The sequence below is a fragment of the Phaseolus vulgaris genome, chromosome 8 (genome assembly GCF_000499845.2).
Source record: "Phaseolus vulgaris cultivar G19833 chromosome 8, P. vulgaris v2.0, whole genome shotgun sequence".
Classification (NCBI taxonomy): Eukaryota; Viridiplantae; Streptophyta; class Magnoliopsida; order Fabales; family Fabaceae; genus Phaseolus; species Phaseolus vulgaris.
The window spans coordinates 49,301,416-49,329,141 of NC_023752.2; the positions used below are offsets into that span (position 1 = coordinate 49,301,416).

General features: G+C 40.9%; 1 protein-coding gene across 1 annotated transcript; it reads left to right on the forward strand.

Annotated features, from left to right (window-relative positions):
• Positions 1–4,970: 4,970 nt before the first annotated feature.
• On the forward strand, positions 4,971–6,991 carry LOC137826006 (7-deoxyloganetin glucosyltransferase-like). Its single transcript, XM_068631843.1, has 2 exons — positions 4,971–5,673; positions 5,846–6,991. The coding sequence occupies exons 1-2, from the start codon at positions 5,139–5,141 to the stop codon at positions 6,784–6,786; spliced, it is 1,476 nt and encodes a 491-aa protein (XP_068487944.1). The 5' UTR covers positions 4,971–5,138; the 3' UTR covers positions 6,787–6,991.
• Positions 6,992–27,726: the final 20,735 nt, after the last annotated feature.

Sequence of the window (27,726 nt, forward strand, 5' to 3'; positions counted from 1 at the left end):
AAAAGGATTCTTAAATATCTCAAAGGAACAACCAAGGTTGGTTTATGGTATCCTTCTCACTCTCCTATACACTTAATTGGTTATTCATATTCTGATTTTGCAGGGTGTAAGCTGGACAGAAAAAGCACAAGTGCCACTTGTCATCTTCTTGGATCAAGCCTCATCTTTTGGCATAGTAAGAAGCAAGCTTGTGTAGCTCTTTCTACTGCAAAGACTGAATACATTGTTGCTGGAAGCTGCTATACACAAAAGCTTTGGCTTAAACAACAACTTGCAGATTTTGGATTGAAGATTAGCAAGGTTCCTTTGCTTTGTGACAACACAAGTTGATATGATTCCACTAGCACAATTAGAATGATTCTTGACATTCTTAGGAATCATCTTGAGTTGGTTATGAGATAGGCACTTTATCATAGAATTGGATCAAGGTTCTATGAACAAGAACTCACCAAAACTAGTGCCAAAACACAAACTCATATGGAAGTTCCACATATTGTCAAATTGAATCGATTGAATTGAAAGAAAATGCAAAGGCACCGAATAGAATTGACATAGAATTGAAATGAACCGATTAAAATGAACTAAAAGGCAAGAATAATGAAAAGAAGTGCTGGAAATGTAAAAGCACCGAACCAAAATTCAAAATAGAAGAAGAACAACTGCTGGAAAATGAAAGTGCCGAACCAAAACACAAGAACACAAGCTTAAGACATGAATATCAAAAGAGAAGGAAGGAAGGAGAAGAGAAAGCTCATGAAGATGGATGTATGGTTGGATGATCACGCCACTAGGAGGATGGAGACTCCAAGATAAGTGTGCAAGCCGCCACTTGAGGTAACCATGGAACCATCAAGATAAGACTAGTGAAGAAGGCACAAAGCTCTCCAATGCTCTCTCAAAAATTGAGTATAGTTTCTCTAATTAAAATTCAAATATGAAATGTACAAGGGCAACACCTATATTTATAGCCTAGAGGTGCTGAAAATCAAGCTAAGAGAATTCAAAATTCCCTCCTAAAAACAAAAGGAACCGACGCCTAAAACAAGACATGAGGAAGGTGTGATCTCTTCTCTCACTTTGGCACCTCCTTTTTTATTCCTACACCTATCTACTAACGCACCCCCCTCCTAAGACTCCTAACTAAAGACTAAAAGATGCTTTAACAATAGAGGTTTCTAATGTTTCCCTCTAAGCACCTTCAACCAAAGAAATTACAAAAAGAGAAAATAAACGTCCCCTAGCTCCTAAAGCTTTGAACATGCCTCTTGTAAGCCTTTGAGGTGGGCTTTGACCTCCATGGGCGTCCTCCATTTGAGCCTCAACCTCTTCTTGCTCTTGATGATTGGCCTCCATGTCCACTTGAGCTTGATCTCCATCACAAGTGCTATAAATCTCACCAAAAATCAAATTCAACATTCAAGAACTAAGCACATTAAGATTCGCCATCACTTCATACATGGAAATTGTGAAGTGAAATTCATTGAAACAAAACTGCAACTGGCTGATATTTTTTCTTCTTGAGAAATGAGTTAGGTATTCTTGACTCTCAAAATCTCTCTTAAACTATTTTTTTCATTCTATTTGTGAAGACAAATAGGGGGAGAATTTGGTTGGTTTTTGTGTTGTCTGCTCTCTATAATATGTTTCAAACTGTTAAATCTCTCCAATTTTTGAAATTGAAACTATTTTTTGCTTCTGCTGACAGAAACAACCAATTGAATCGAGGAAACAACCGGTTGTTTTTCTGATACAGTGCTTAGTGAATTACTTTTCTAACCTACTGTTATAGATGCTTTTTATTGCACAAGTTTTGTTTTGCAGGTACTGCTTCATATTCAAACAATTCCAACACAAGCAACCAGGGATTAGTCTTCATCAAATAGGGGGAGATTGTTGATCAAGAGTGATCAAAGGCTTTGAAGAATCCAAATCCAAGTGTTTGATGCAAGGCTGGAGTTGCTGCTGTGGTTAGGATAAGATCTGGGTAGTTTTATTTGTGTAATCCACTCTTTGTTGAATCTAAAGCTAAAGTGTTTTTAAAATCTTTTAAGATTAAAGTGTTTTTCAAACTAAGTGAAAAACAACCTCTTGTTTTTTCGAAACAACCGATCGTTTTACTCTTAGGTGTTTTTGAAAAGGTTGAAAATTGTTTTGGTTGGTTGACTTGCTGTCAAACCAAAACAATCGATTGTTTCATGATTTCAATCGATTGTTTGTTTGAAAATCCTAACAGAATTCTATTTTGTTAGTTAAGTGTGCTTTAAATGATTTTCAACTGAATACACTCCTGTTTTAAATGCTTTGACCAATCTTTGAAAGCTATAAATAGTTTGTTTATGTTTTATAGAAAACAAATTTGAGTTTTTCAATTGTGAGAGATTTCTTTCAAGTTTTGAACATTCACTTTTCAGCTTCGGTTTTCTCAAGAGAGAGTGGAATAGGATTACATCTGTATTGATTTCAGTTTTTTCTGTAAACCAGTGTAATTTTTTCTGAATTCTTTGTAATTTCTTGTGTTGTAGCCAAGGAGTGTTGTGTGCTCTTGAAGTTGTCAAGATCAACATTCTTGGTGTGTGTTGTGCCAAAGGAAGTGTGTTTCTTGAAGGGTTCAAGGTCACTTCTTTGGTGGTGTTTGTGTGTAATTTGTAATTGATTGCTTAGTGGATTGCCCAGTGGCTTCTTGGTTTAAGATTGAACCAGTATAAACTGTTTGTGTATCTCTTTCTTCCCTTAAACTCATTTAAATTCAGTTGCTATTGCTTTGCTGGTATAAACAACCGATTGTTTCGAAGAAACAACCAATTGTTTTTCTGGTGCTATGCTGTTTTGTGCTTTATATCTTGGCTAACTGAATTTCTGATTGAGTTTCATACAAAGGATTTTGTTCTAGCTGAAAAAGCCCCCCTTAAACAATTCACCCCCCTCTCGTTTAAGGTCATATATTCTAACAGAAATCATTAGACTTCAAACAAGAAAAGTCTTTTGGTGCATGAACAGTCGTGGTGAAGTATGTATATTTATCTTTTTTTCAAAAATTTAATCTTTTAAACATTTTCTTCATTTCCTAACTTTTTTTTTTCTTTATTTGAAAATCAATAGCTTGGTTATGTAGATCGGCCTTTCGCCATCGAGTTTCAAAAAGAACTTGGACAGGAGTGGACCCTAGCTGATTCATAAGGAAACGTCCATATAGTGGAATATAACGAAAATTTATTGTCACCGGAAATATTGAGTGGATGGTTTAATTTGTTTGATTTTTATGGTTTCATAGATGATAACTATAATTTATTCCGTTATGTGGGTCACAACGCTTTCCATATAATTGTTTATATGGATGACGTCCCTGAGAGTGGAGTAAATCGTTATTTGGACGAAATTGAAGGGAAGGAACCCTTAAGCATTGGTCCCTTTGACCATTTTTCCATAAAGTTGTCTCGATTAAGTATCAAACTCAGTTATCTGGTTAGTATACTATTCATTTATTTAAAAATGCTCTGTATTATATTCTACTTCATTTCTATTTACTTATTATTTTGATATTGTTGTAGGATCTTCCTGCTCCATTTTCACAATATATTCGACAAGAGAAATTCAATAAGGTTATTCTGCATGGTCTACTAATGGATGTGGAATGCAAGGTGTTGAAAGGGAAGTTTCCTTCTAGACGGATTAAACTTGGCAAAGGGTGGAAGAATTTTTGTCGTCTTCATTCTTTTCGTGAAGGAGACAAGATTATCTTTGAATGTGATACGAGAAATCCTTCTTCTCATATCAGGGTTTTGTTACTTACTTCTATTCACAGTTTAAGCTATCATGCATAATTTGTTTTATTATTCTCTTAGGATAATAGTTACCAGTGATTAAGAAAGCTCAGACATATTTATTTTTCTGCTTGTAATTTTTTGGAAACCTGAAGAGTTAGGTGCTCTTTCTGTTTATATTATATTCACTATATATTTCTGTTTAGTAGTATTCATATTCTATTTGTTCATGCATTTCTTGCAACGTGAATACATAAATTATTACAATTTTGTTTCATTATCTAGTATATTTATAATAGGTTGACATTATTACATATGTTTAACACTATAACAATTGTCAGTATATTAAAGTCATAAAAATCTTTGATCATATTTTTTATTTTATATATTTTGTGTTAATATTATAGAATGCTTATATTCATTTTATTCTTTGTATATTATTTATTATTAATTAGTCATTGAAGTATTAATGGTTGTTGTTTTTATCTAAAAACCTGACGATGCATATATGTTTATTATTGTTGTATGGTTTTTAAGATCTTTAGTTATTTATATAAATAGTATTTCATTGTATTTATATTTCATCATGTTTTATTTGTATTATATTACAATGCAATTTAATTTATATGATAAAAGGTGACTTCATAATTTAATATGATTTTGCCTACAATATGCTTTTTGGAAGAAACACACATTTACTGGTAGTTTTTTTGCAATAATTGTACTTGGTATAATATAATGAATTATATTTTTAATTGCAATAATTTTTCAGAGAGCTTTTTTGCAGATTAAATTACAGCATGAAGATATCATAAGGTTGGTGAAGAGAACTTCATTTTCACTGTAAATACATTATGGGAACATAGTATTAGATAATTGTTTATATAATATATTTGTTCAAGTTATTGTATTGTAATGTATTTACTATGGCAAAAATTTATTCATTAATTTTTACTTATTTATGTTATGTTATATTAAATTTATTAATATAAAAAAATATGTAAACATATGCTATTGCATTATATTTAATTTAATTTCATCAACTTTATAATTTATATATATAAATAAAATTATTAATTTTAATATTAATATTTACATATAAAATATTGGAAAAACTCGCGTGCATTTTCTACTCATCTTCGTTGCCTTTATCTCTTTCGAAACAACTTTATTTTCTACTTTCTTATTTATTTATTTATTTTCTTTCAACCTTAACCCAAGTGCAAGCAAAGCATACGGGTCAAAGGTTATCTCTAAATATCAATCAGGCCGAGTGTGTAATAATTTTCTTCGCCTTTTTCTTTGAAAATTAGCTTTTGATAGCAGAGTCAGTGGAACGGTTGTTGCAAGCACTTGCATATTCTTTCTATTTGAGAGATGCAATCTATGGAAGAGACATCAAACGTGGCTTCTTCAGCCACAATGAAGAAGCCCCATGCTGTGTGCATACCACACCCAACACAAGGGCACATAAACCCAATGCTAAAACTAGCAAAACTTCTTCACTTCAAAGGCTTTCATATCACCTTTGTCAACACTGAGTATACCCACAAACGCCTTCTCAAATCCAGAGGTCCTGATTCTCTCAAGGGCCTCTCTTCATTTCGCTTTGAAACCATTCCTGATGGTCTACCAGAGCCTGCTGTCGATGCCACACAGGATATACCTTCCCTGTGTGATTCCACCAGAAGAACTTGCTTGCCTCACTTGAATAACCTTCTCACTAAAATCAATAGTTCAGATGTCCCTCCAGTGACTTGCTTAGTTGCTGATGGTGTCATGAGCTTCACTCTTGATGCTGCAGAAGAATTGGGTGTCCCACTGGCGCTGTTTTGGACCCCTAGTGCATGTGGGTTCATGTGTTATGTGCAGCTTGAACAACTCATTCAAAAGGGCCTAATACCCCTCAAAGGTAATTCAATTAGTTTGATTTCTGTCACAACTACAAACTCTTTGGTACTTTGGAACATGAAAATTTACCATAAATTAAGAAAACATATAGTTCATACATATGACTTTTAATGTCTGGTGGTGTAGTTTGTATGAGTTTAATTAGTTGAACCTTTTTTGCGTCCGACATGTAGATTCAAGTTCTGTCACCAATGGGTATTTGGAGACTAAAATCGATAGTATACCAGGAATCAAGGAAATTCGATTGAGGGATTTTCCCAGTTTCGTTAGGACTACAGATTCGGATGATTTTATGATTGAGTTCCTACAGTGGGAGTGCGGGAGAGCTCGAGAAGCTTCTGCAATCATTCTGAACACTTTTGATGCTATGGAGCATGATGTTTTGGAAGCATTATCGTCTATTTTGCCTCCTGTTTATTCCATAGGTCCTTTGAATTTACTCGTGAAGGATATTGATGATGAAGACTTGAATGTAATTAGGTCCAATCTTTGGAAGGAGGAGTTTGAGTGTGTGGAGTGGCTTGACACCAAAGAGCCCAACAGTGTTATATACGTCAATTTTGGGAGCATCACGGTTATGACAAGTGAACAGCTAAATGAATTTGCATGGGGACTTGCTAACAGCAACAAGAGCTTTTTGTGGGTCATAAGACCCGATGTTGTGGGGGGTGAAAACGTTGTTCTGCCTCCAGAGTTTGTGGAACAAACCAAAGACAGAGGCTTCTTGTCTAGTTGGTGCCCGCAAGAGCAAGTGTTGGCACACCCAGCTATTGGAGGATTTTTGACACACAGTGGTTGGAATTCAACTTTGGAAAGTGTGTGTGGAGGTGTTCCAATGATATGTTGGCCTTTCTTTGCGGAGCAACAAACCAATTGTAGGTTCTGTTGCAAAGAGTGGGGGATTGGGTTGGAGATTGAAGATGTTAAGAGAGACAAAATAGAGAGGCTTGTGAGGGAGTTGATGGATGGTGAAAAGGGTAAAGAGATGAAGGAGAAAGCTATACAGTGGAAGGACTTGGCAGTAAGTGCTACTTATGGTCCGCATGGATCTTCGTTTCTTAATTTAGAGAATATGATTCGTGAAGTTCTTGTGGGCGAAAGTGTTAAACGCTAGCGAAAGAAGATTTCAAATATTAACTTGGTACTTAACCACACCACCATATCTATTTACCATTATGTGAAACAATGTCTTCTTCTCCACTTGCCATCTACTCCTTTCACTTTTTCTTGCTTTCTCTATCTGTAACTCTTATTTCCCTCTTTATTTTTTAAGCTTCTCAATTCTGATATCTGTTTTGAAGTGATTTTAAAAGTTCAAAGCTCAATTGCAAACGGGGTTTCTGGTGTATATAAAACATATCAATATATATTTTTCACTGATTTTTGTGTGAAAAGGAAAAATAATATCCATATATATTATATTAAATTTTCTTTATTGGTCAACGTTTTTTGTTTTTTTATCTCCTTTAATTTTATAATATATGTTTGATGGTCACCTGAGAAACGTGGTATAATTAATTAATGTCTGTCGTGAATGTATCTTTGTGGAACTTTGACTTGAACATTGAATTTTTATTTCTATTATTAATCACCGTAGGTATTAACATCTATTTGTCAAGTACGGATATTTTATACGAGTCTTAACAGTTGAGAACTACAAAGTGAATGAGAAAAATTATTACAATATATTTTGATATATATATGACAAATTACATCAAGCTTTTTTTTCTCAAACCAACAACACAAACACAAAGTAACAATCTTCCTATCTCTTGCTAACAATCTCAATTATAAAATTTACAAAAGCTTCCATTTTAAGTTTACTAAAATAGCGTTATTAAAATTAATCAAACATATACAAGTAATTATCTGCTTCTAAATTTGGTGTCAACCTAACAATTTTATTTTAAAATATTTTTATAAGTTAAGAGAGAATAATGTGTATAAGTTGTAATATCTTTTAATTATTTACTTATTTAGAATAAAAGTCACAATTTACGTTTCAAAAGCATATCCACTCCTATTTTATAAAGCGAAAATTCATAACTGTATATATTTTAAAACACTTACTACAACTTATAAAAACTCTTATGTTAGGTATTATTATGAAACTTGACATCTCAGACTTTAAGTAACAACAATCATTTGTCACCACATGAAAAGAATATTATTAAAAAAATATAAAAAATACAAACAAATATTAGAGGACTAAATCAAAATTCATATATAAAAAATCTAACAATAACGATACTTAGACAATATATACCTGTTAATAAAGAATTCTAAGAAAAGACTAGATGAAAACTTATTATACAAATGAAATTGTTTTCTATGAATAAAGCCTAAGTTAACAAGCTTGTTAGGACATGCATTCCCTCCATGAAAAACAGAAATCATAAATTTGATTTTCCCACAATAATTAAGACAAGTGTTCCACCTATTACGAATAATCCAATAAACACTAGTTCTAGCAGAAAATGCAACACAAACCAAGGCATAATTACATTCAAGCCATAAACTAGTAAGACCCATCTTTTGAGCTTCTTCAATGGCATGTATAACTCCATAAAACTCAACAACCAAAGTAGTCTGAATATCAAGGAAAGTAGAGAAACCACCAATAAACTCCCCCATACTCCCACAAAAAATACCACCACAAGGAGCAAAACCAGGAGAACCCCTAGCAGCACCATCAGTATTAATTTTAACCCAACCTAGTGAAAGAAACTCCCATCTAACAGGAAGAGGATGAAAAACTTTGTCACTACGAGTATTAATATAAAAGAACTTAAGTACATTGAAACAAACATATTATTCACCATAGAGCTTTTAGACGAACTACCCACTAGCTAAGTGAAATCTTTAATGGTGTAAATGGTCCTAAAATAATCAATTTTAACCTGAAATCTAGCATAATTTCTCATAGGCCATATCATCCAAATAGAAAAGGTTATCACAAAAAATTTAATGAAATTAAGCAAAGAACTACTATCACTCTTAATAAAAGAAAGGAGATCATCCACATTAGAGAAATAGGAATTAAGAAAAATTTGTCAAACCCAACTCCAAATATACAATGTAGTAGGACATTCAAAAAATAAATGTTGAATAGATTTTCCTACTTTTCACAAAGAGTACACATAGAACATATATGTAAACCTTTGTGCTGAATGTGTTGATCCGTAGGAAGCCGCCCATGAAAAAAATTTCAAATTACTAAAGTTTTGGAAAGAGGAATATATGGAGACCAAATGATTTTACCCCAACCACAAGGAACTCCTAAATCTAAGAAAAATTTCCTAGCAGATTTAAGAGGGAAATGACCAGAGTCTTCCAAAATCCAATTAGGAGTATTCTTTTCCTACCTAATCATGATATGTTCAAAAAAATGATTCACCTGTTGTAAAGGCAAGGGAATAATCCAATCACGACCATTCCAAAATTGCGAAACTGTAGTCATCAGGATTCTAGAACCATCAGGTACCCCTGTAAGTTTAATAAACAAGTAGAAAAACACCATTTATCATTCTATAAATTAATAACAATACATGTACTAATTTTCCAAGAGGTATGTTCAAGAATAGTGTCATAAAATTGTTTAATCCAGGCCAAATAAAAGAGGATCTATAAGCCAATTTAAGTCGGTACTTAGATTTAAGAACTCTAGCTTTCAAGAGAAGAGACCAAGGCTTATTACTATAAGAAAAATTCCAAGTAAGCTTAAAAAGGTAAGCATTATTTTCGTGTTGGAGGTTATTAATCTTCAATCCTCCATTCTCAACAGGAGAACAAATCTTAGCCCTACTAACTGTAGCTATGCCTTTCTTCATAATATCACCAGTCCAAATAAAGTTTTTGCTTCACTGCTCAACTTGCTTAAGAATAGAAACAGGTCATTTATACACATTAAAACTATAAGCAAGGAAACTAGTAACCACAGTATTAACCAACTGGATTCAACCCATCATGCTAAGAGATTTCCCTTTCCAATAAGCTATTTTCAATTTGACTTTATCTGTCAAAGGTTGAAGAAACCTGCGCTTTGCAACACCAACAAAGATAGGCACCCCTAAATAGTTAAAAGGTAAAAGACCATGAGTGCAAGAAATATGACGTTGAATTTTGGTAACAAATCTTGCAGAAGTATCCATGATAAAAAAAATCTACTTTTAGAATTGTTAATGTACTGAACAGAAAAATCACCATATTTTTTAAGAAAAATACTCAAATTTTTAAGAGACTTATTATCTACCATACAGAAAACAAATATATCATCAACATATAAAATGTGAGAAAGAATGATATAACCTTTAGGCTAGCCATATGCAGAATGTTCTTATCATTCACAAGTTTAAAAATGCCTCTACTTAAAACCTCCTCTGCAAGACAGAAAAGTAAGGGAGATAATGGATCACCTAATAGAAAGCAAAAAAACCTAAAAAACTTCCATTTATCCTAATAGAAAGCATAGTTGATAGAAGAATTGTACTAATCCAACTTACAAATGAAGGATGGAATCCAAATCGTGTCAAAACCAACAATAAGAAATTCCAACTCAGAGTGTCAAATGCTTTATGAATATCAACTTTATAAGCCACATTACCTCCTCTAACCCTTTTAGAAAGCATGTTAATAGCTTCAGAAGCAATACCAATACAATCATGAATTTGTCTGTCTAGCACAAACCCATATTGATTAGGAAAAATGATTCTAGAAGTCACCATAGCAAGCCTATCTGCCAGTAATTTGGAAATGATCTTAAATTTTGAAATTGGCAACAACAATGGGTATGAAATCTTTAATAGAATCAACACCTTGAATCTTAGAAATGAGGGAAACCACATAACTATTCATCCCAGGAAGAATCCATTTTTGTTTAAAAACCTGTTGAACAACTTTGCAAACATCTGTCCCAATAATCTCCCAGCAAGAATGATAGAAAACACCACAAAAACCATCAGGATCAGGGCATTTAATTAACATAATATTCTCCTCAGAGAAAACCTTTGCAGGAATATAAGACCAAATAAAATCTTTCATATTACCCATGATATGAGCATTAAAATTAAAACCAACATAGAGATTTCTATAAAAATCCAAAATATGATCCTTAATGAGCTTAGGATCCTCAATAACACCATTATCAATTCGTAATCTATGAATCCCACTAGATTTTTATTTTTACTACAACATGGAAAAAAGCAGTATTTCTTTCTCCATCTTTAAACCAGAGCATCTTGGCTTTCTCTTTCCAAAAACAAGTATTGACAATGAAGGGCATGATCAAGCTCCTCTTTAGCAATCTTTTCTTGACAAATAAGCATATCAAGAACTGTCGAACTAGTAGTCTTTAAACTTTGCTGAATAGCAAGTAAGGAAGTCTACTTAAGAATCACTTCATTCTGAACATTACAAAAAGATTTTTTATTCCAGATTTTGAGCTCAATTTTCAACCTTTTCAATTTATGTTGCAAAATAAACATAGGACAACCAACAACATTATTCTTCCAAGAATCGTGAATAAGCTTCATACACGATCTATCCTGAATCCACTTATTAAAGAATCAAAAAGTGATAACCTTGTGAAAATAATTACTAGAAAGAATAACAAGAATATGGGAGTAATCAAAACAATTTTTAACAAGAACTTGATAAGTATAAGAGGCCAATTCATCCAGATACTCTTCATTACATAAAGCTCTATCAAGCTTTCTATCCATTCTATGTAAACTCCTCCCATTACTCCAAGTATAACAAGGACCAGAGAAAGGTATACTAATAAGACTATTATTATTAATCCCATAAAGGATTTCATTACAAGAAACCTGATTAGGAGCAACCCTACCTTTGCAATCATCAGCCGAGACAACAACATTGAAATCACCCAAAATGCACCAAGGGCTAGTGAAGAAGCTAAGATCCCTCCACAAAAATCTTCTAACCGAGTAAGTGTTAGCTTCACAAACCCCTGCAAAGCTAAAACATTTATTATGCAAAAAGCAATTTACAGAAATAAAATGAGAATTAACCATGGAATGTTAGACAAGATTTGGAACCGCCAAACACCAAATCTTAGTAGCTTTATTAACGATACGAGAATTAGTAACCAAATGTAGATTAACAGTTTTAAAAAGAACATCCAAAGCATTAGTGTAAGGCATCATGGGTTCAACAATAAAAACAATAAACGGTTTATCTTATTTAAGTAAATTAAACCGCAACTCCACAATTTTTTTATTTGCCAGACCTCTAGCATTAAAAAAAAACAATAAACCTTCATTGCAACGTTTTGGATGGAACTACCTTAGCAATTATTTTGGATTTACCTGTTGATCAAGAGTGATCATGTGCTTTGAAGAATCCAAATCCAAGGAGATTGATGAAAGGCTGGTGTTGTTGTTGTGTTTAGGTGGGATCTGGGTAGAATAAAGTGTGATACACTCCTTTGTTGAATCTAAAACTGATGTGATTTAAAACCTTGTTGAAATCAAGTGTTTTTCCAACTAAGTGAAAAACAACCTGTTGTTTTGTCGAATCAACCGATTGTTTTGCTCTTAGTGTTGAATCAAGTGTGTTCAAGCTTTGAAGAATTCAAATCCTTTGAGTTTGATGGAAGGCTGGATGTGCTTGTTGTTGCTGAGGTGCTTTAGAATAGGATCTGGGGTAGATTATCTGTGTAAATCCACTCTTGATTGAATCCAAAGCTTAAGCATTTTCAAACCTTTTGAATTGAAAGTGTTTTTCAAACTAAGTGAAAAACAACCTGTTGTTTTGTCGAAACAATCGATTGTTTTACTCTTAGGTGTTTTGAAAAAGGTTGAAAACTGTTTTTGGTGATTGACTTGCTGTCAAACCAAAACAACCAGTTGATTCACACATTCAAACGATTGTTTGTTTTCAATTCAAAACAGAAAACTATTTTGTGTGTTGACTGAGCTTTAAATGATTTTGTAACTGAATGCGCTCCTGTTTTAAATGCTTTGACCATTCTTTGAAAGCTATAAAGAGTTTGTTCATCTTTTGTAACAAACAAGAACTGAGATTTAATCATAGAAAAATATATTTGAGTTTTTCACTGTTTTTGCTTTCAAGAGTTAAAAGATTGCTTTGAGCTTGCTTTGATCAAGGGAGAGTGGAATAGGATTTCATTTGTATTGATTTCAGATCCTTCTGTAACAAGTGTAATCCTTCTGTACTTTGTGTAAACTCTAGAGTGATAGGCCAAGAAGTGTTGTGTGGTCTTGAGGTTGTCAAGATCAACATTCTTGGTGGTGTATGTGCTGAGCCAAAGGAAGTGTGTTTCTTGAGGGGATCAAGGTTACTTCTTTGGTGGTGTGTGTAAGTAATCTAGGTTTGGTTACTTAGTGGATTCCCCAGTGGTTTCTGGGAAATTGGATGTAGCTCTTGGTTTTAGAGTGAACCAGTATAAACTATGTGTGCAATCTCTCTCTCCCTTAAACTCTTTAATTTCAGTTTGTATATTTGTCAACTGGTATAAACAATCGATTGTTTCTGTGAAACAACCGATTGTTTTTCTGATGCTGTATTAAATTTCTTTGTGTTTTTGGCAAACTGAATTTTGAATCAAGTTTTCTCAAAGAAATTTCATTCTAGACTAAAAAGTTTGTGAAAACCTTCTTTAAACCATTCAGCCCCCTCTAGTTTAAAGCCATACATTCTAACACTTAGGAGTTTTGAAAAAGGTTGAAAACTGTTTTGGTTTGGTTGACTTAAATGTCAAGCCAAAACAATCGGTTGTTTCGTACTTTCAATCGATTGTTTTTTTGAAAATCCTAACAAAATTCAGTTTTGAATGGTGAATCTGTTTTAAATGTTGTCTAACTGAATACGCTCATTTATTAATTTCTTTGACCAATCTTTGAAAAATATAAATGGTTTGTTTATGTTTTCAAATATGTAAGAAACAGTTTTGAGACTACCAAATTCGGTCGCTAAAAGCACTATAATTAGTCGTTAAACATATCTGCAACCAAAACGACCACCAAATAAAGATGGTAGCGAAAATCCTAGTCATAAAACATTTAGGGACCGAATTATAAAGTGGTCACAAATTTACAACCAAAATTTCGGTGGCTAAATCAGTCGCAGAAAATTTGGTGACCAAAATATAGTAACCAAATTAGCGACCACTATTTTTGGTGGCTAAATCGGTGGCTGAAATAGAATGTGATAGTGACCACTATTTTCGGTCGCTAATAAATAAATAAAAAATTAATTAAAAAAAACTTGTGGTTACTAATTCGGTGACTAAATGGAGACCCTTATAGTGACTGATTTAAGTTCGGTGACTAAATGAAGACCCTTATAACAACCAATTTTATTTCGATGGCTAAATATTTCTTTAATTACAGCGACCAATTGTGTTTCGGTCGCTAAGCAGCTTTGTAGATATAGTCACCAAATCAGTTTCAGTGGCTGTTTTATATATATTATTAACACCTATTTAAAATGTTACTTTTTTTTTATATGTAATATTGTCTCTTGCCAGTTTCAAATTATATAATAAAATATTTTCTATATTGTGATAAAAAGACTATAATTATTATTCATTTAATTTAGATGAAAAACCAAAAATAGAGGTATTACTTAAAAAAATAATCAATTTTTTTATGGTTTTCTAAAGTGACAAATACTAATACAAACTAAAATATCCAAGTGTCAAATAATAAGAAACATATAGAAATATTGAGAATTGGTAATGAGAAGTATGTGCGTCTTCCAAGCAATACAACTTTTTCAGACTTGATATCCCATGTTGTGATACTTTTGTCCTTATTGTCACGATAAAGAAATCCATTCTGCAAAAGGAATAAATAAATTTAAATATATTTAAATATTAAAAAAAAAATATCAGAGTTATTATGGTTTGTGTTTCAGAACTTAAGAGTCTGCTCCTTGTGAAATGACTTTCATTATTGTCAATTGATCAATTTATTTTATTTGGAATTATTATTTAGTGACATGTTTAGTGTGTACAAAAGATACAATTTGGTTTTTCCAGACTGAATGGTGTTACCAGACTAATAAAAATTAACAAATCATTAAGGAAACTACCGAAATTTTATCCCATAAACTAATGTACCCCAACCTCCTCTTTTAGTGCAGGACCCTTAACCAATTGTCCTCATTATGTTTAGCTAATGTAATAAAAAAGGACAACTGTCAACCTAATCTAGGAAAACAAAAACATGTTAAATAAATAATTATTAAATCACTTCAATCATCCATGTCAAAAATACCCACGTAGGTAATTAAGAGCATCTTTAGACATCTTGCAATACTTTTTTTAATCCCTTAATACCACTCACAATATTTTTTTCATTTAATTTTTCTCTAAAACTAGATTTCAATTTAAAAAATTAAGTAACATTTTCTTGGTTCTATATTGCTCTGTTAATCTTTAAGTTCATTCCACCACATCTTAGTGCAATAGGCAGTCGTTATGATAATATACACTACATTATTTTAATAAAGTTCAAGGGATTATAATTTAGAATAAGGAGATATTTTGTTTCATAAATTAGAACTTCTGTTTATATTCTACCCAATGATCAATGAATCCATCAAATTGATAGTACGTGATGTCATGTAACTAACTAGTAATGTTATGCAATTTGAATTGATGTTAAACAAGGTGATATAAACCTGAGATGATAGACTCAGTCAAAAATTATTAACAAGCACCATAAAATATAAAAAATCTATGAAATCTAGCTTAAATATCACCCCAACAGCAACAGAGAGATTGAAGACAAATATCTCCAGTTCCAAATCATCCTTTCTGTTCAAAGTTGTATGAGAATCCAAACTACCTGATGAATGTAAACACTTTACTACTATTAGATATATCTTCCCAATAAAAAGTTTAAAAGCAAAAGCTATTGTTATGCTTTGAATATAGGACACTGTCAATACAACTTTATCAACCATTAAATTTATCTAATTGAGCCAAGTGGACTAGGAGAAACCCGTTACAGAAAGCCAACAAAATTCTAATCAATGATAATATATCAAATATAAAAAGTTTGGTTTTCTTACAATGCAACATCAATTCTAATAAACTTATAAGCACTCTCTATCAAACAATATAGAATCAGAAATGATCCTGCCTGTTGACCGGAACGCTGGAAACTGCCTCGTCAAAGGATCGACGTGCGCACCGCTTCTCACCTTCGTTCCTCTTCGAGATCCACCTCAAGAACCTGCAAAGAAACAGAGCGGCGCCGCTGCGGCCGATCGCACTCCAACGCTCAAGTCAGTGACCGAATCACCAAATACTAAGAGAACAAGAACCGTGCAAATCCTCTCTCACAGTCAGCTCTACAACTCGCAAGCGTAAAGAGTATAAACTGAACATGCGTACCTCAGAAAGTTTGTTGAGAACTCTTATATACCTGGTTGTTTTCTCTCTCCTGGCAGTTACAGACCTGGACACGTGGCTCGCATCCAGTCGTACACGTGCCATCATCTGGAGCCTCCTTGACTTGGCGCTGCTTCTACTCTCATTTTGGCTAAGTTACTTATGCATGGTACTGCCCAGTGCATAGCTAACTTGGGAGTGCGATCTCTACTGGAGTTGGCGAGTTAGGGTGTCCTCATACACCTTCCCTGTGGTCTCGCCGGCCGCCTTCAAAATTTGCTTCTCCTTCATCTTCGGCGATGTGCTTTCTCTGGCGATCTCCAACTGCTTGGTCGCCTGAGTTCACATCTGGCGACTTCATATTTAACCCGGTGATCGCCTATTCTGATATACTGGAGATCGGAACACGCCAACTTAATTACTAGCGGCTTCACGAGCCCCCCGACTTCCTTCCCTTCTGCCAGCCTGGCGCCTTGCCAACACGCCTATACTGTAGCAGGATGCCACGTCATCACTCCCGACTACCAGGGCGGTACACAAGCCCCCCAGTCTTAAGCGAAGACTTGTCTAGCGAAAAGACTGAAAGAGTCACGTCAACACCGGTCTACGTGGCACTGACGCAGAATTCCAAACGGTTGTACCTTCTACTTTTCTGACGCTCCACCAAACCCCTCACTCATCGCTCGACACGTGGCTTCATCAACGACTCTCTTCAGCTGCCGTTTGCGCTTCCTAAACCCATTTCGAAAAAACCCTTAAACCCATTTTCACTCAACACTGTTCCATCACTTTCCCTCGCATTCACGAACGCTCTAACTTTCTTCTGCGGAAAACTCTCAGCGCTCTCCAGCGTTCTGAATCACCATCAACCTTCATCGTTTTCCTGATCATCAAAAGGTACCTACTTTCCTTCTTCTGCTAGTTTTCCTTGCATTTTAACCGATTCGCATCATCCTGTAACTGCCTGGTGCATACGTTGTGGGTTGCTTTTCCATTTCTCCTTCTGCGTAACTTAGGGCTTCGTCAATCGTCGCAACGAACCTACATTCGTTCGTTTTTCACCTTCCTTCTATGATCGAGTCAGCCTCTGTAACCCCTGATCATTTTTCCTTTTCTTCTTCCCTTGCAGCTGCAACCATGACTCGCACAAAGATCACCCCGAATCCTCCTCCTTCATCAAGAAACCCCCCTTCACAAGCACACGATCCACCACGAGTTCGTGGCGCTTCATCTTCCCAGGCTGAGAGGCCTGCGTCTTCCCGTCCTGTCCTGGCCCAGGCAACTCCACCTATCGCCGGAGGAGCCCCCGTTCCCCTGCCAGACTTCAAAACCTTGTATCCCTGGGCCAACTCGACCCTTCTGAGGGAGACATCCTCTGTGAACACTGCGGGAGCAGTTTTGCGGCTGACTAAGGGGGATGAGCCTCATCAATCATTTCACAAGGAGCACGACGAGAAGATGATGGTGCTGCCTTGCCCCCCCGATCTGCCTGTTTGTGCCGATGACAAGGTGAGCGCCGACGGGCCCTTCTGCTTCGTCTACACGACCTTATTCAAGAAGGTGAAGCTCAAGTTCCCTTTCACCCGATTCGAGAGGGAACTCTTTACCGAGCTCAACATTGCCGCCGCCCAGCTTCACCCCAACAGCTGGGCGTTTGTTCGAGCTTTTCAAGTGATGTGCGACCACCTGGGGTTGCCCGCATCCGTGGATGTATTCCTGTTTCTCTTCGAGGCCAAGCACCCAGGAGACCGCCTGTGGGTTAGCTTGAACGCGATTGCTGGGAGGTCCATCTTTGCTATCTTCCAGCAATCCTACAAGGACTGGAAGGGGAAGTTCGTCCAAGTGCGCGCTAATGACAAGGACGCCTCCCTTCTCGACGGCTTCCCCTTGTACTGGGTGGACAAGGGGAAGAAAGAGTCCAAGAGCTGTTTCAGGAGACCCAGAAGTCCTGACAGCATGGGAGCATTGGACAGAGATCTCTGTCTCTTCTGGAAAAGGGTGGCGGACGCCAACATTACTTTCCTTACGACCACCTTGATCTGCTTCGAATTTTACGAAGACCAGCTAGAAATTCGAATAGGTTAGAACATTAAAAACTGTTGTTTTAATACTGCTTCTGTTTAGCTGTTTCTGGGCGTCTTGTGCGTTATGCGCAAGACTTTGGTTTTATCTTTCCTGCACATATCATCTGCTTTGCTGTGTACTACCTTATGCACTTATTTTTTCCTTGAGTTAACCCCTACATTTTCGTTCTATGCAGATAACATGTTGGGCAAAGGCATGCTCGCTGAACTGAAGGCGCTCGCCCGAAACCACGGGTTGGCGATGGGTTCTCAAACGGTGCCCAACTCGGTGGTGGAGACAGCCATCGTCCAAGGGCGATCACCTCCCAAGGAACCTGCCCAACGCAAGAGATTGGTCCTCAAGAGACCTAAAAGGAAAGCCCCTCAGGTGATCCACGAGGAAGAGGAAGAAGATGACGAGGCCACCGAAGACGGTTTGGTCTCAAAGAGGAAGAGGGTGGCACCTTCTTCACCGCCTGCTCCACCCCCTCTTCCAACCTCAACACCTCCATCGACGCCTGCTCCTCCTCCATCATCGCCACCCCCACGGGCTCCTACCTCACCAGTCCAAGCGGTCCCACTGGCCACTGCGCCGCCTGCAGTTGAGGCCCAAGAGCCAAACTTCATGGAGGACCCCCCAAGCGCCTCTACACCATATGTGTCAGCTGGAGGGGGTCCCCCTTCAAACGCTTCAGCTGCAGAAGTTGCTCCAATCGGGGATGAGGTTGCTCATACCTCTCCGATTTTGATCACCGAATCCCCGATTCCGTCGCCACGCCAGGAAGCGCCTACTGAAGAACCCGCTAAGGAAGGTGGCGACGAGAACCAACAACAGGCTCACCTGGTGCCTCTCCAAGCAGCAAACCTCCCTTTGGAGGTCACAAGGATGTGGGAGCCTCTAACTGCCAAGCTGAAGACCATAGCAGAAGATATCCCGGCGATCATAACCAGAGCTGTGGAGAGCTCAACCAGGAGGCTCCAAGACGACCTCTTCAACCTCAAAACCGAAAACAGCACCATGAGGGTCGAGGTGGAGAAGTTGTCTTTCAGCCTGACACTCGCAGAAATCGAACACTCCCGAGTGGAGGATGCCATGAACACCGAGCTCAGGCTGGCGCGCAAGGAGGCCGCTGACCTTCGCCACAAGGTGCATCAACTTGCTCAAGAGAAGGTCGAACTGGAGAGCAAGATTGTGCCCCTTCGCGTCAGAGTGGTTGACCTGGAGGCTCTCATGAAGGCTGACGCCGTCAAGGTGCAAAAACTAGAGAAAAGGTCAGCCGACCGAGAGACCCTCCTTGGGCAGGTGGAAAAGGCGAGGGACGACGCCATAGCTGATCTTGCCAAAGCCAACGAAGAGAAAGGAAAGGCAGTTGTTGAACTGGCCCAAGCGCAAGCGGAATCCAAAAAGGTTACTAAAGACCTTCTCCAGGCTCAAGAGACCAATGAACAACTCAAGAAACAGGTTGAAGAGCTGAAGCAACAGAATAAAGAGCTGAAAGAGCAAACTGAAGACCTCAGAAAACGGATTGAGGAACTTCAGAAGCAAATTGAAGAACTCAAGCTGAACTCCGCTCAAATTCTGGCTGCTGGATTCGAAGCTGCGCGGGAACAATTTGCTTGCCTGTTCCCCGACCTGGATCTCGGCATGGTGTCGCTGAACAATGAAGTGGTGGATGGAAAAGTCATTCCTGCTGAAGACTAATCAACTCTTCTTCATCTGCTACCTTTGTGCTTTCCCTTGTATTATAACTTGTAATAAACTTTATGTCCCTTCGTGTATATGCTCTGAACTGTTAACTGTTAATGACAAAGGCTACGTTTTCCCTTTTATAACTTCTTCACTCGCTTCAACTTTCCTTGCTTGTTTAATTCCAAAGAAATGACTTAGGAAAACTGTAGGTACAACCTTTGGCTTAACTGCTTCGGATCACTTCAGCCTTAAGCAACAAACACTTAACAATTCGTAACCTTAAGGCAATTAACCTTATCGTAAAAATATCCCTCAAGCAATGAACTGTAACTCAGTCACTGGCTTAAACACCGCTCCACTCGACCTGCTTCACCAAACAGGTCTTTTAACCTTCTCGCCGCTGTTTGAACTCTTCCCGATCGCCAAAGACTCTTGGTGATATCAGCTTCTTTCTAGCCTCATGCTTTGGCCATTGTTTCTTTGTCTGGGGGTAGAAACGCCTTTTGGGATCCTTCTTTACCTCCCTGAACTTCAGAACAAAAGACCGGTTGACTAGGCGTTCTCTTCGAACCTACCTTAGCCACCTTCCAAACTTCTTCCACCCTCTGCGCCATACCTGAACTCGTTCGAGACGAGAAGGATTTTATCTTGCCTAAGCTCGCATGTAGGCGAGAAGGTCTTTAACTCGCCTGAACTCGCTCATCGGCGAGAAGGTCTTTAACTTGCCTGAACTCACTCATCGGCGAGAAGGTCTTTAACTCGCCTGAACTCGCTCATCGGCGAGAAGGTCTTTAACTCACCTGAACTCGCTCATCGGCGAGAAGGTCTTTAACTTGCCTAAACTCGCTCATCGGCGAGAAGGTCTTTAACTCGCCTCTACATTGCCCCAGGGGTTACATCTTCTCGCCCCCAGAAACACGGAGGACTTTTTACTGGCGCCTCTACATTGCCCCAGGGGTTACATCTTCTCGCCCCCAGAAACACGGAGGACTTTTCACTGGTGCCTCTACATTGCCCCAGGGGTTACATCTTCTCGCCCCCAGAAACACTGAGGACTTTTCACTCTTCCTCGCCTGCACTCGCTCGACGGCGAGGAGGTCTTTATCTTGCCTCAGAACGCGTGAGGGCGCTGAGGTCTTTCATCTGGTGCCTCCGATCGCCGAAAGACGATGAGGACTTTAAAACTTTAACTGGTGCCTCCAATCGCCGAAAAACGATGAGGACTTAAAAACTTTAACTGGTGCCTCCAATCGCCGAAAGACGATGAGGACTTTAAAACTTTAACTGGTGCCTCCAATCGCCGAAAAACGATGAGGACTTAAAAACTTTAACTGGTGCCTCCAATCGCCGAAAAACGATGAGGACTTAAAAACCTTTTAGAAAACATGCGATATATCTTTACTTTCCTTAAATCACGTACAAGCGACAAGGTCTTTCTTCAAAACTTTTGGGAAAAAGCAAACATGCAATCTGAAAACGCCTTATACTTCGAAAGCTCTTCTTTTATTGGGTGGCCTCATTAAAAACCCTCCTTAGGGAAAAAAGAGTGCCCCCTTCAAACTGTTTCATCAGAGACATTGTAACATGACCTTTGTGTTTGTCTTTACTTACAAAGCTCTTAACTATAGTACAACTTCAGGTGCGAGGAATCGCCCCTCCTTCCAGCGTCTCTAAGCGGTAGGCGCCGTTCCCGAGCACCTCGGTTATTCTGAACGGTCCAGTCCACTTGGGCGACAGTTTATTCTCCATCTCGTACTGGTGGGCCTTCCTCATCACCAGATCGCCCTCTCTAAACTGCCTTGGCATCACCTTCGAGTTGTATCTTCGTTCGATCCTCCTCTTCACCGCCTCAGCTTTCAGTCTCACCTCTTCCCTGACCTCGTCCAGTAGATCCAAGTTCAGCCTTCTCTCTTCATTCGAGTCTTCCTCTACGAAGTTCTGGAATCTCGGCGAGCTCTCCTGGATCTCTACTGGAATCATGGCATCACACCCATAGACCAAGCTGAACGGGGTCTCATGGGTTCCTGACTGCTCGGTGGTGTGGTACGCCCAGACTATACGGGGTACCTCCTCAGCCCAACTTCCCTTGGCTTTCTCAAGCCTTCTCTTCAAACCTCTCAACAACACCCGATTAGCTGACTCCACCTGGCCGTTTGTCTGAGGGTGCTCGACGGATGCAAACACTTGTTGAATTCCCACCCCTTCGCAGAGCTTCTTCAACAGGTGGCTTGCAAACTGAGTCCCATTATCCGACACCAGGCGTTTAGGCACTCCAAACTGGCACACGATGTTCTTCCACACGAAACCTTCGATCTTGTGTGCGGTGATCTGGGCCACTGGTTCTGCTTCGATCCACTTGGTGAAATATTCAATCGCCACCACCAAGTACTTCATCTGCCTGATCGCCAGCGGGAAAGGTCCCAGGATGTCGATTCCCCAGGTATGAAATGGCCAAGGGCTATAAATCGACTTCAACTCCTCGGGAGGCGCCTTATGCCAATCGGCGTGCTGCTGGCATTGTTTACAACATTGGGCATACTTCTTGCAATCTTCTCTCATGGATGGCCAGTAGTATCCTGCACGGAGAGTCCTCGCGGCCAGAGCTCGACCCCCGACGTGGCTTCCGCATATACCTTCGTGGAGCTCCGCCATGATTCTCGTGCACTTCTCGCCGTGTATACATTCCAGGAGCGGGTGAGTGAACCCAAACCTGTACAGATCGCCATCAATCAGGGTGTACTTGCTAGAATTCTTCTTTACCTTCCTAGCCTCAGTCGGATCCAGCGGGAGAAGGCCATCTGCCAGGCACCGCTTGTACTGTGTTATCCAAGTGTCTGGCTCATGGGTAGCGCAGACCTGCATCACATTCACCTTCTCTCCTCGGCATGCTCTAATTCTCGGCGATCTCAGAGTTTCTTGCGTCAGGGACTTGTGGCTTCTCGCGGCGTTCTCCGTCGACTTGCTGATCTGAAGGACCAGGTGATCTGCCACAAATGCTCTCGGCGTCTTCAGAGTTTCTTGAATCACCGTCCTCTGCCTACCCCCCTTGCCTGAGCTGGCGAGCTTAGCTAGCAAGTCAGCTCGGGCATTCTGCTCTCTGGGTACATGTACTACTTCAAAGGAGGCAAAGGAACTCTTCAATTCCTGCACGTACGCCAAGTAAGCCGCCATTTGTGGATCTTTAGCCTGGAACTCGCCTGTTACTAGCAGCGAGCCACTCTTAGCCATCAGCACCCTAGCTCCCATCTCCTTGGCCAGCAGAATCCCAGCGATCAGCGCCTCATACTCTGCTTGATTGTTGCTGGCTTTGAAGGCGAACCTCAGAGATTGTTCGATCAGCACGCCGTTGGGTCCTTCCAATATGACTCCAGCACCGCTGCCCTGCTGGTTCGACGATCCATCCACTGAAAGTACCCAACGGAAATCGTCTCCTTCAACCCGCGTCGCCTCTGATGAGAGCTCAACCACGAAATCTGCAAAGATTTGCCCCTTGATCGGGCCTCGGGGCTCATATTTAATATCAAACTCTGACAACTCTACTGCCCACTTCACCATCCTTCCCGCAACGTCGGGTTTCTTCAAGACCTTCTGGATGGGCAGGTCAGTCATCACCAGTATTGTGAAACTATGGAAGTAGTGGCGCAACCTCCTCGCCAAAAACACCACAGCCAGCGCAGCCTTCTCCAGGGCCTGATATCTCGTTTCGGGGCCCTACAACACCTTGCTCACAAAATAGATAGGCTTCTGAGCCTGATCTTGATCCTGGGCGAGCACCGCACTCACCGCCCTCTCAGTTACAGCAAAATACAACCTGAGAGGGATTCCCACCAGCGGTTTGCACAGAACCGGCGGGCTCGCCAGATACTCCTTCAGTTTAACGAAAGCTTCCTCGCACTCTTTCGTCCAAACAAACTTATTATTGCGCCGCAGACACTGAAAATAGGGATGCCCCTTTTCTCCGCTAGCTGACACGAAGCGAGAAAGGCTGCCATCCGACCTGTTAGCTGCTGGACTTCTTTCACCGTAGCTGGGCTCCTCATCGCCAAGATGGCGGCACACTTGTCTGGGTTGGCTTCTATTCCTCTTTCAGTCAAGAGGAAACCCAAAAACTTTCCGGCCTCCACGCCGAAAATGCATTTCTCCGGATTGAGCTTTAACTTGAACTTGGCGATCGTCGTGAACAATTCTTCCAAGTCTGCAACGTGCTTGCTTTTTTCCTGCGAGGTCACGACCATGTCATCGACGTACGCTTGCACGTTCCTTCCCAGCATTGGTGCAAGTACTCGATCCATCAGCCTCTAGTACGTGGCCCCCGCGTTCTTCAGCCCAAACGGCATCACCTTATAGCAATAGCACGATCTCTCCGTCATGAAGGCTGTCTTCTCTTCATCCATGGGATGCATCTTGATCTGATTATATCCTGAGAAGGCATCCAGGAAACTCAGCAACTTACACCCTGCAGCACTATCGACCAGGGCATCTATGCTTGGTAAAGGATACGAATCCTTTGGGCAAGCTTTGTTCAGGTCGGTGAAGTCGACGCACATGCGCCATTTCCCGTTACTCTTCTTCACCAGCACGACATTTGCCAGCCACTCAGGGTACTGGACTTCCCTGATGTGGCCTGCAGCGAGGAGTTTCTGTGTTTCGTCCCTGATCGCCTGCCTCCTCTCCTCGTTGAACTTTCTTCTCCTTTGTCGCACTGGTCTCACCAAATTGTCCATCGCCAGATGATGGCACAAGAAGCCGGGATCAATCCCGGGCATGTCCGAAGCGGACCATGCGAACGCGTCCAGATGCCGCTCAATCACCTCGGCGATATGGTCCTGGAGCTCGACCTCCAGGGATCTTCCCAGCTTAAAGATCTTTCCTCCGATCTCCTTTTCGAGCCACTGCTCGACGGGTTTTGGCCTGGATTCTCTGGCGATCACCGCCCTGGCGATTCCCTGCTCCCTCGCTTCCTCAGGGCGATTCCGCTCCTCTTCCTCCTCCAGACCAGCATTCTTCTCCCCCAGCTCAGCGTCCACCATCTCCACATCTCTTCCGGCGGCCTCCTCTGTTACCGTCGATCTGGGCTTCACACCGGGAGGTGGGGTGGTTGTTACATAACTCACCGATCTCTTGTTTTTCAGGCTATTCTCATAGCACTTTTTCGCTTCTTTCTGATCAGACTTGATCGTGATCACCACCCCTTCCATGGACGGCAACTTTACCTTCATGTGCCGAGTCGACGGGATGGCGCCTATCCTGTTAAGCGTGGGCCTTCCCAACAGGATGTTGTATGCTGAAGGAGCGTTTACGATGAGGTACTTGATTTTCTCCGTCCTCGACCCAGCCTCATCTGTAAACGTGGTTCTCAGCTCAATGTACCCCCTGACCTCCACCTGGTCACCAGCGAACCCATATAGGCACCCTCCATAGGGCCTTAGCTGGTCAAGGGGCAACTCCAGCTGCGTGAAAGTCGGCTAGAACATCACGTCTGCCGAGCTTCCTTGGTCCACCAGAACTCTGTGGACCTTCCTTCCCGCTGTAACCAACGAAATGACTATGGGATCGTTGTCATGGGGCACAACGTCCCGAAGATCCTGTTTGGTGAACGTAATGTCCACTTCCGGCGAGTGATCTTCAAACATATCCACTGTCATCACCGATCGCGCGTACTTCTTCCTCTGCGATGTGGTGCATCCACCACCTGAGAAGCCCCCTGCAATGGTGTGGATCTCCCCGTGGATAGGCATCTCGTGTTGCTGGGCTTCTCCACCTGCTGGCTGGGAACTCGACGCTCCCCCCGTCTTCCTGTCCAGCAGATAGTCATTTAGGAACCCGCTCTTAACCAGATCGTCGAGCTGATATCCCAAGGACAAACACGAGTCCAAAGTGTGGCCAAAACCTTGGTGAAACTCACACCAGGCATCCGTCTTTGACCCCAGCACCTTGTCGCCCACCTTCTCAGGCGCTTTCAACCTAGCAAATATATTAGGAATGGCGATTAGATCCGCTAGTCCCATGACAAACTTGTGCTTCGGCGGGCGATTGTATTCCCGGCGTGCTGGTTGCTGGCGCCCCTGGCTCCTTCCCTTGTTCCTCCTGTCGTAAGGATGGCGAGTCCTCTGGTCCCTTCTGGCCGCCGCCGCTGTTTCCAGCACCCTCTGTGGCTGGATTCTGGTCTGGGCGCGTGGCCTGGCGGGAGCCACGCTTCCTCTCTTCTCGGCGACTTCACTCTCGTCGGCGATGTGAGCCACCGCAAGTCGCCTGACTTCAGCAAACGTCGCGGGGTGAGCCCTGATCAAGGCCTCGCAAAATGGTCCTGGCCGCACGCCCTTCTTGAAGGCATAGACCAGCATTTCTTCATCCTTGGCCGGCGATCTGACCATCTGCGCTCCAAAGCGATTCAGGTAATCTCTGAGGGACTCTCCATGGTACTGCCTTATATCAAACAGATCATAAGACACCCTGGGCGGTGCCTTATTCACGATGTACTGCTCGACAAAAATCTTCGAGAACTGTTGAAAATTGGTTATGTGGCCGTTAGGCAGGCTCACAAACCACTCCATCGCCGTTCCCTGGAGCGTACTCACGAACATCTTGCAGTAGACGGCGTCTGACCCTCCCGACAGCATCATCTGCGTATGGAACGTGGTTAGATGAGCCTTTGGATCCTCCACGCCGGTAAAGACAGCCTTAACCGGAACCACGCTCGTGGGAATAGGCGTGTCAGTAATCGCCTGAACAAAGGGCATAGGGAAAACACGAGGTGGCGTCGACGGCGCCACCTCTTCAGCAGAAGAACGCCCTTGCTGCTCCTGAAGAGCTTGACGCAGCTCCTCAGTCACCTTGCTAAGCTCCTCGTTCCTGGCGCGAGCGGCGACCAGGTCCTCATGTATTCTCGCCTGCTCTACGCGTGAGGCTTCCACAGTTGCCTGCAACGAACGCATCATCTCTGCCATCTGCGCCATGGTCATGGCGGCGGCGCCTTCGGCAGCAACGGGCGCAACTGGACTTGAACGATTGCTTCTCATTTTTCTCATGAACTCAGCGAACGACACTTCAACCACGATTGAATCAGCGATCAATCGGAGAAAACTGTGCGAAACTGCGCAAGAAAACTCAAGAACACCGTAAACCTTCAAAGAAAACCACAACTTCACCAGAAACCACCGCTTCCCCACGGACAACCAAACGAGCGAAAGAACTCGAACTTCCACCAAACAAATTACGTGTAAACAGCAGGAAACCTCACTCCATCGATCGAAAACCCGAACGAACGGTATAAAACGCGAATTCACCGAACGAAACTGAAGCAAACAGCGAACGATGGTTGCACCAGCACACAACCACGCAGAAAACTTCGAAAACTTCCAAGAACTCACGCTGTGGATGGGAGCAAGTTTTACACGGCCCCACGGTGGGCGCCTGATGATCCTGCCTGTTGACCGGAACGCTGGAAACTGCCTCGTCAAAGGATCGACGTGCGCACCGCTTCTCACCTCCGTTCCTCTTCGAGATCCACCTCAAGAACCTGCAAAGAAACAGAGCGGCGCCGCTACGGCCGATCACACTCCAACGCTCAAGTCAGTGACCGAATCACCTCTACAACTCGTGCAAATCCTCTCTCACAGTCAGCTCTACAACTCGCAAGCGTAAAGAGTATAAACTGAACATGCGTACCTCAGAAAGTTTGTTGAGAACTCTTATATACCTGGTTGTTTTCTCTCTCCTGGCAGTTACAGACCTGGACACGTGGCTCGCATCCAGTCGTACACGTGCCATCATCTGGAGCCTCCTTGACTTGGCGCTGCTTCTACTCTCATTTTGGCTAAGTTACTTATGCATGGTACTGCCCAGTGCATAGCTAACTTGGGAGTGCGATCTCTACTGGAGTTGGCGAGTTAGGGTGTCCTCATACACCTTCCCTGTGGT

Excerpts from the sequence above, each read along its gene's own strand:
- LOC137826006 (XM_068631843.1), top strand. The coding sequence starts at position 5,139 with ATGCAATCTATGGAAGAGACATCAAACGTGGCTTCTTCAGCCACAATG. Across the intron at positions 5,674-5,845 it reads GGGCCTAATACCCCTCAAAG|ATTCAAGTTCTGTCACCAAT; the intron begins GTAATTCAATTA and ends TCCGACATGTAG.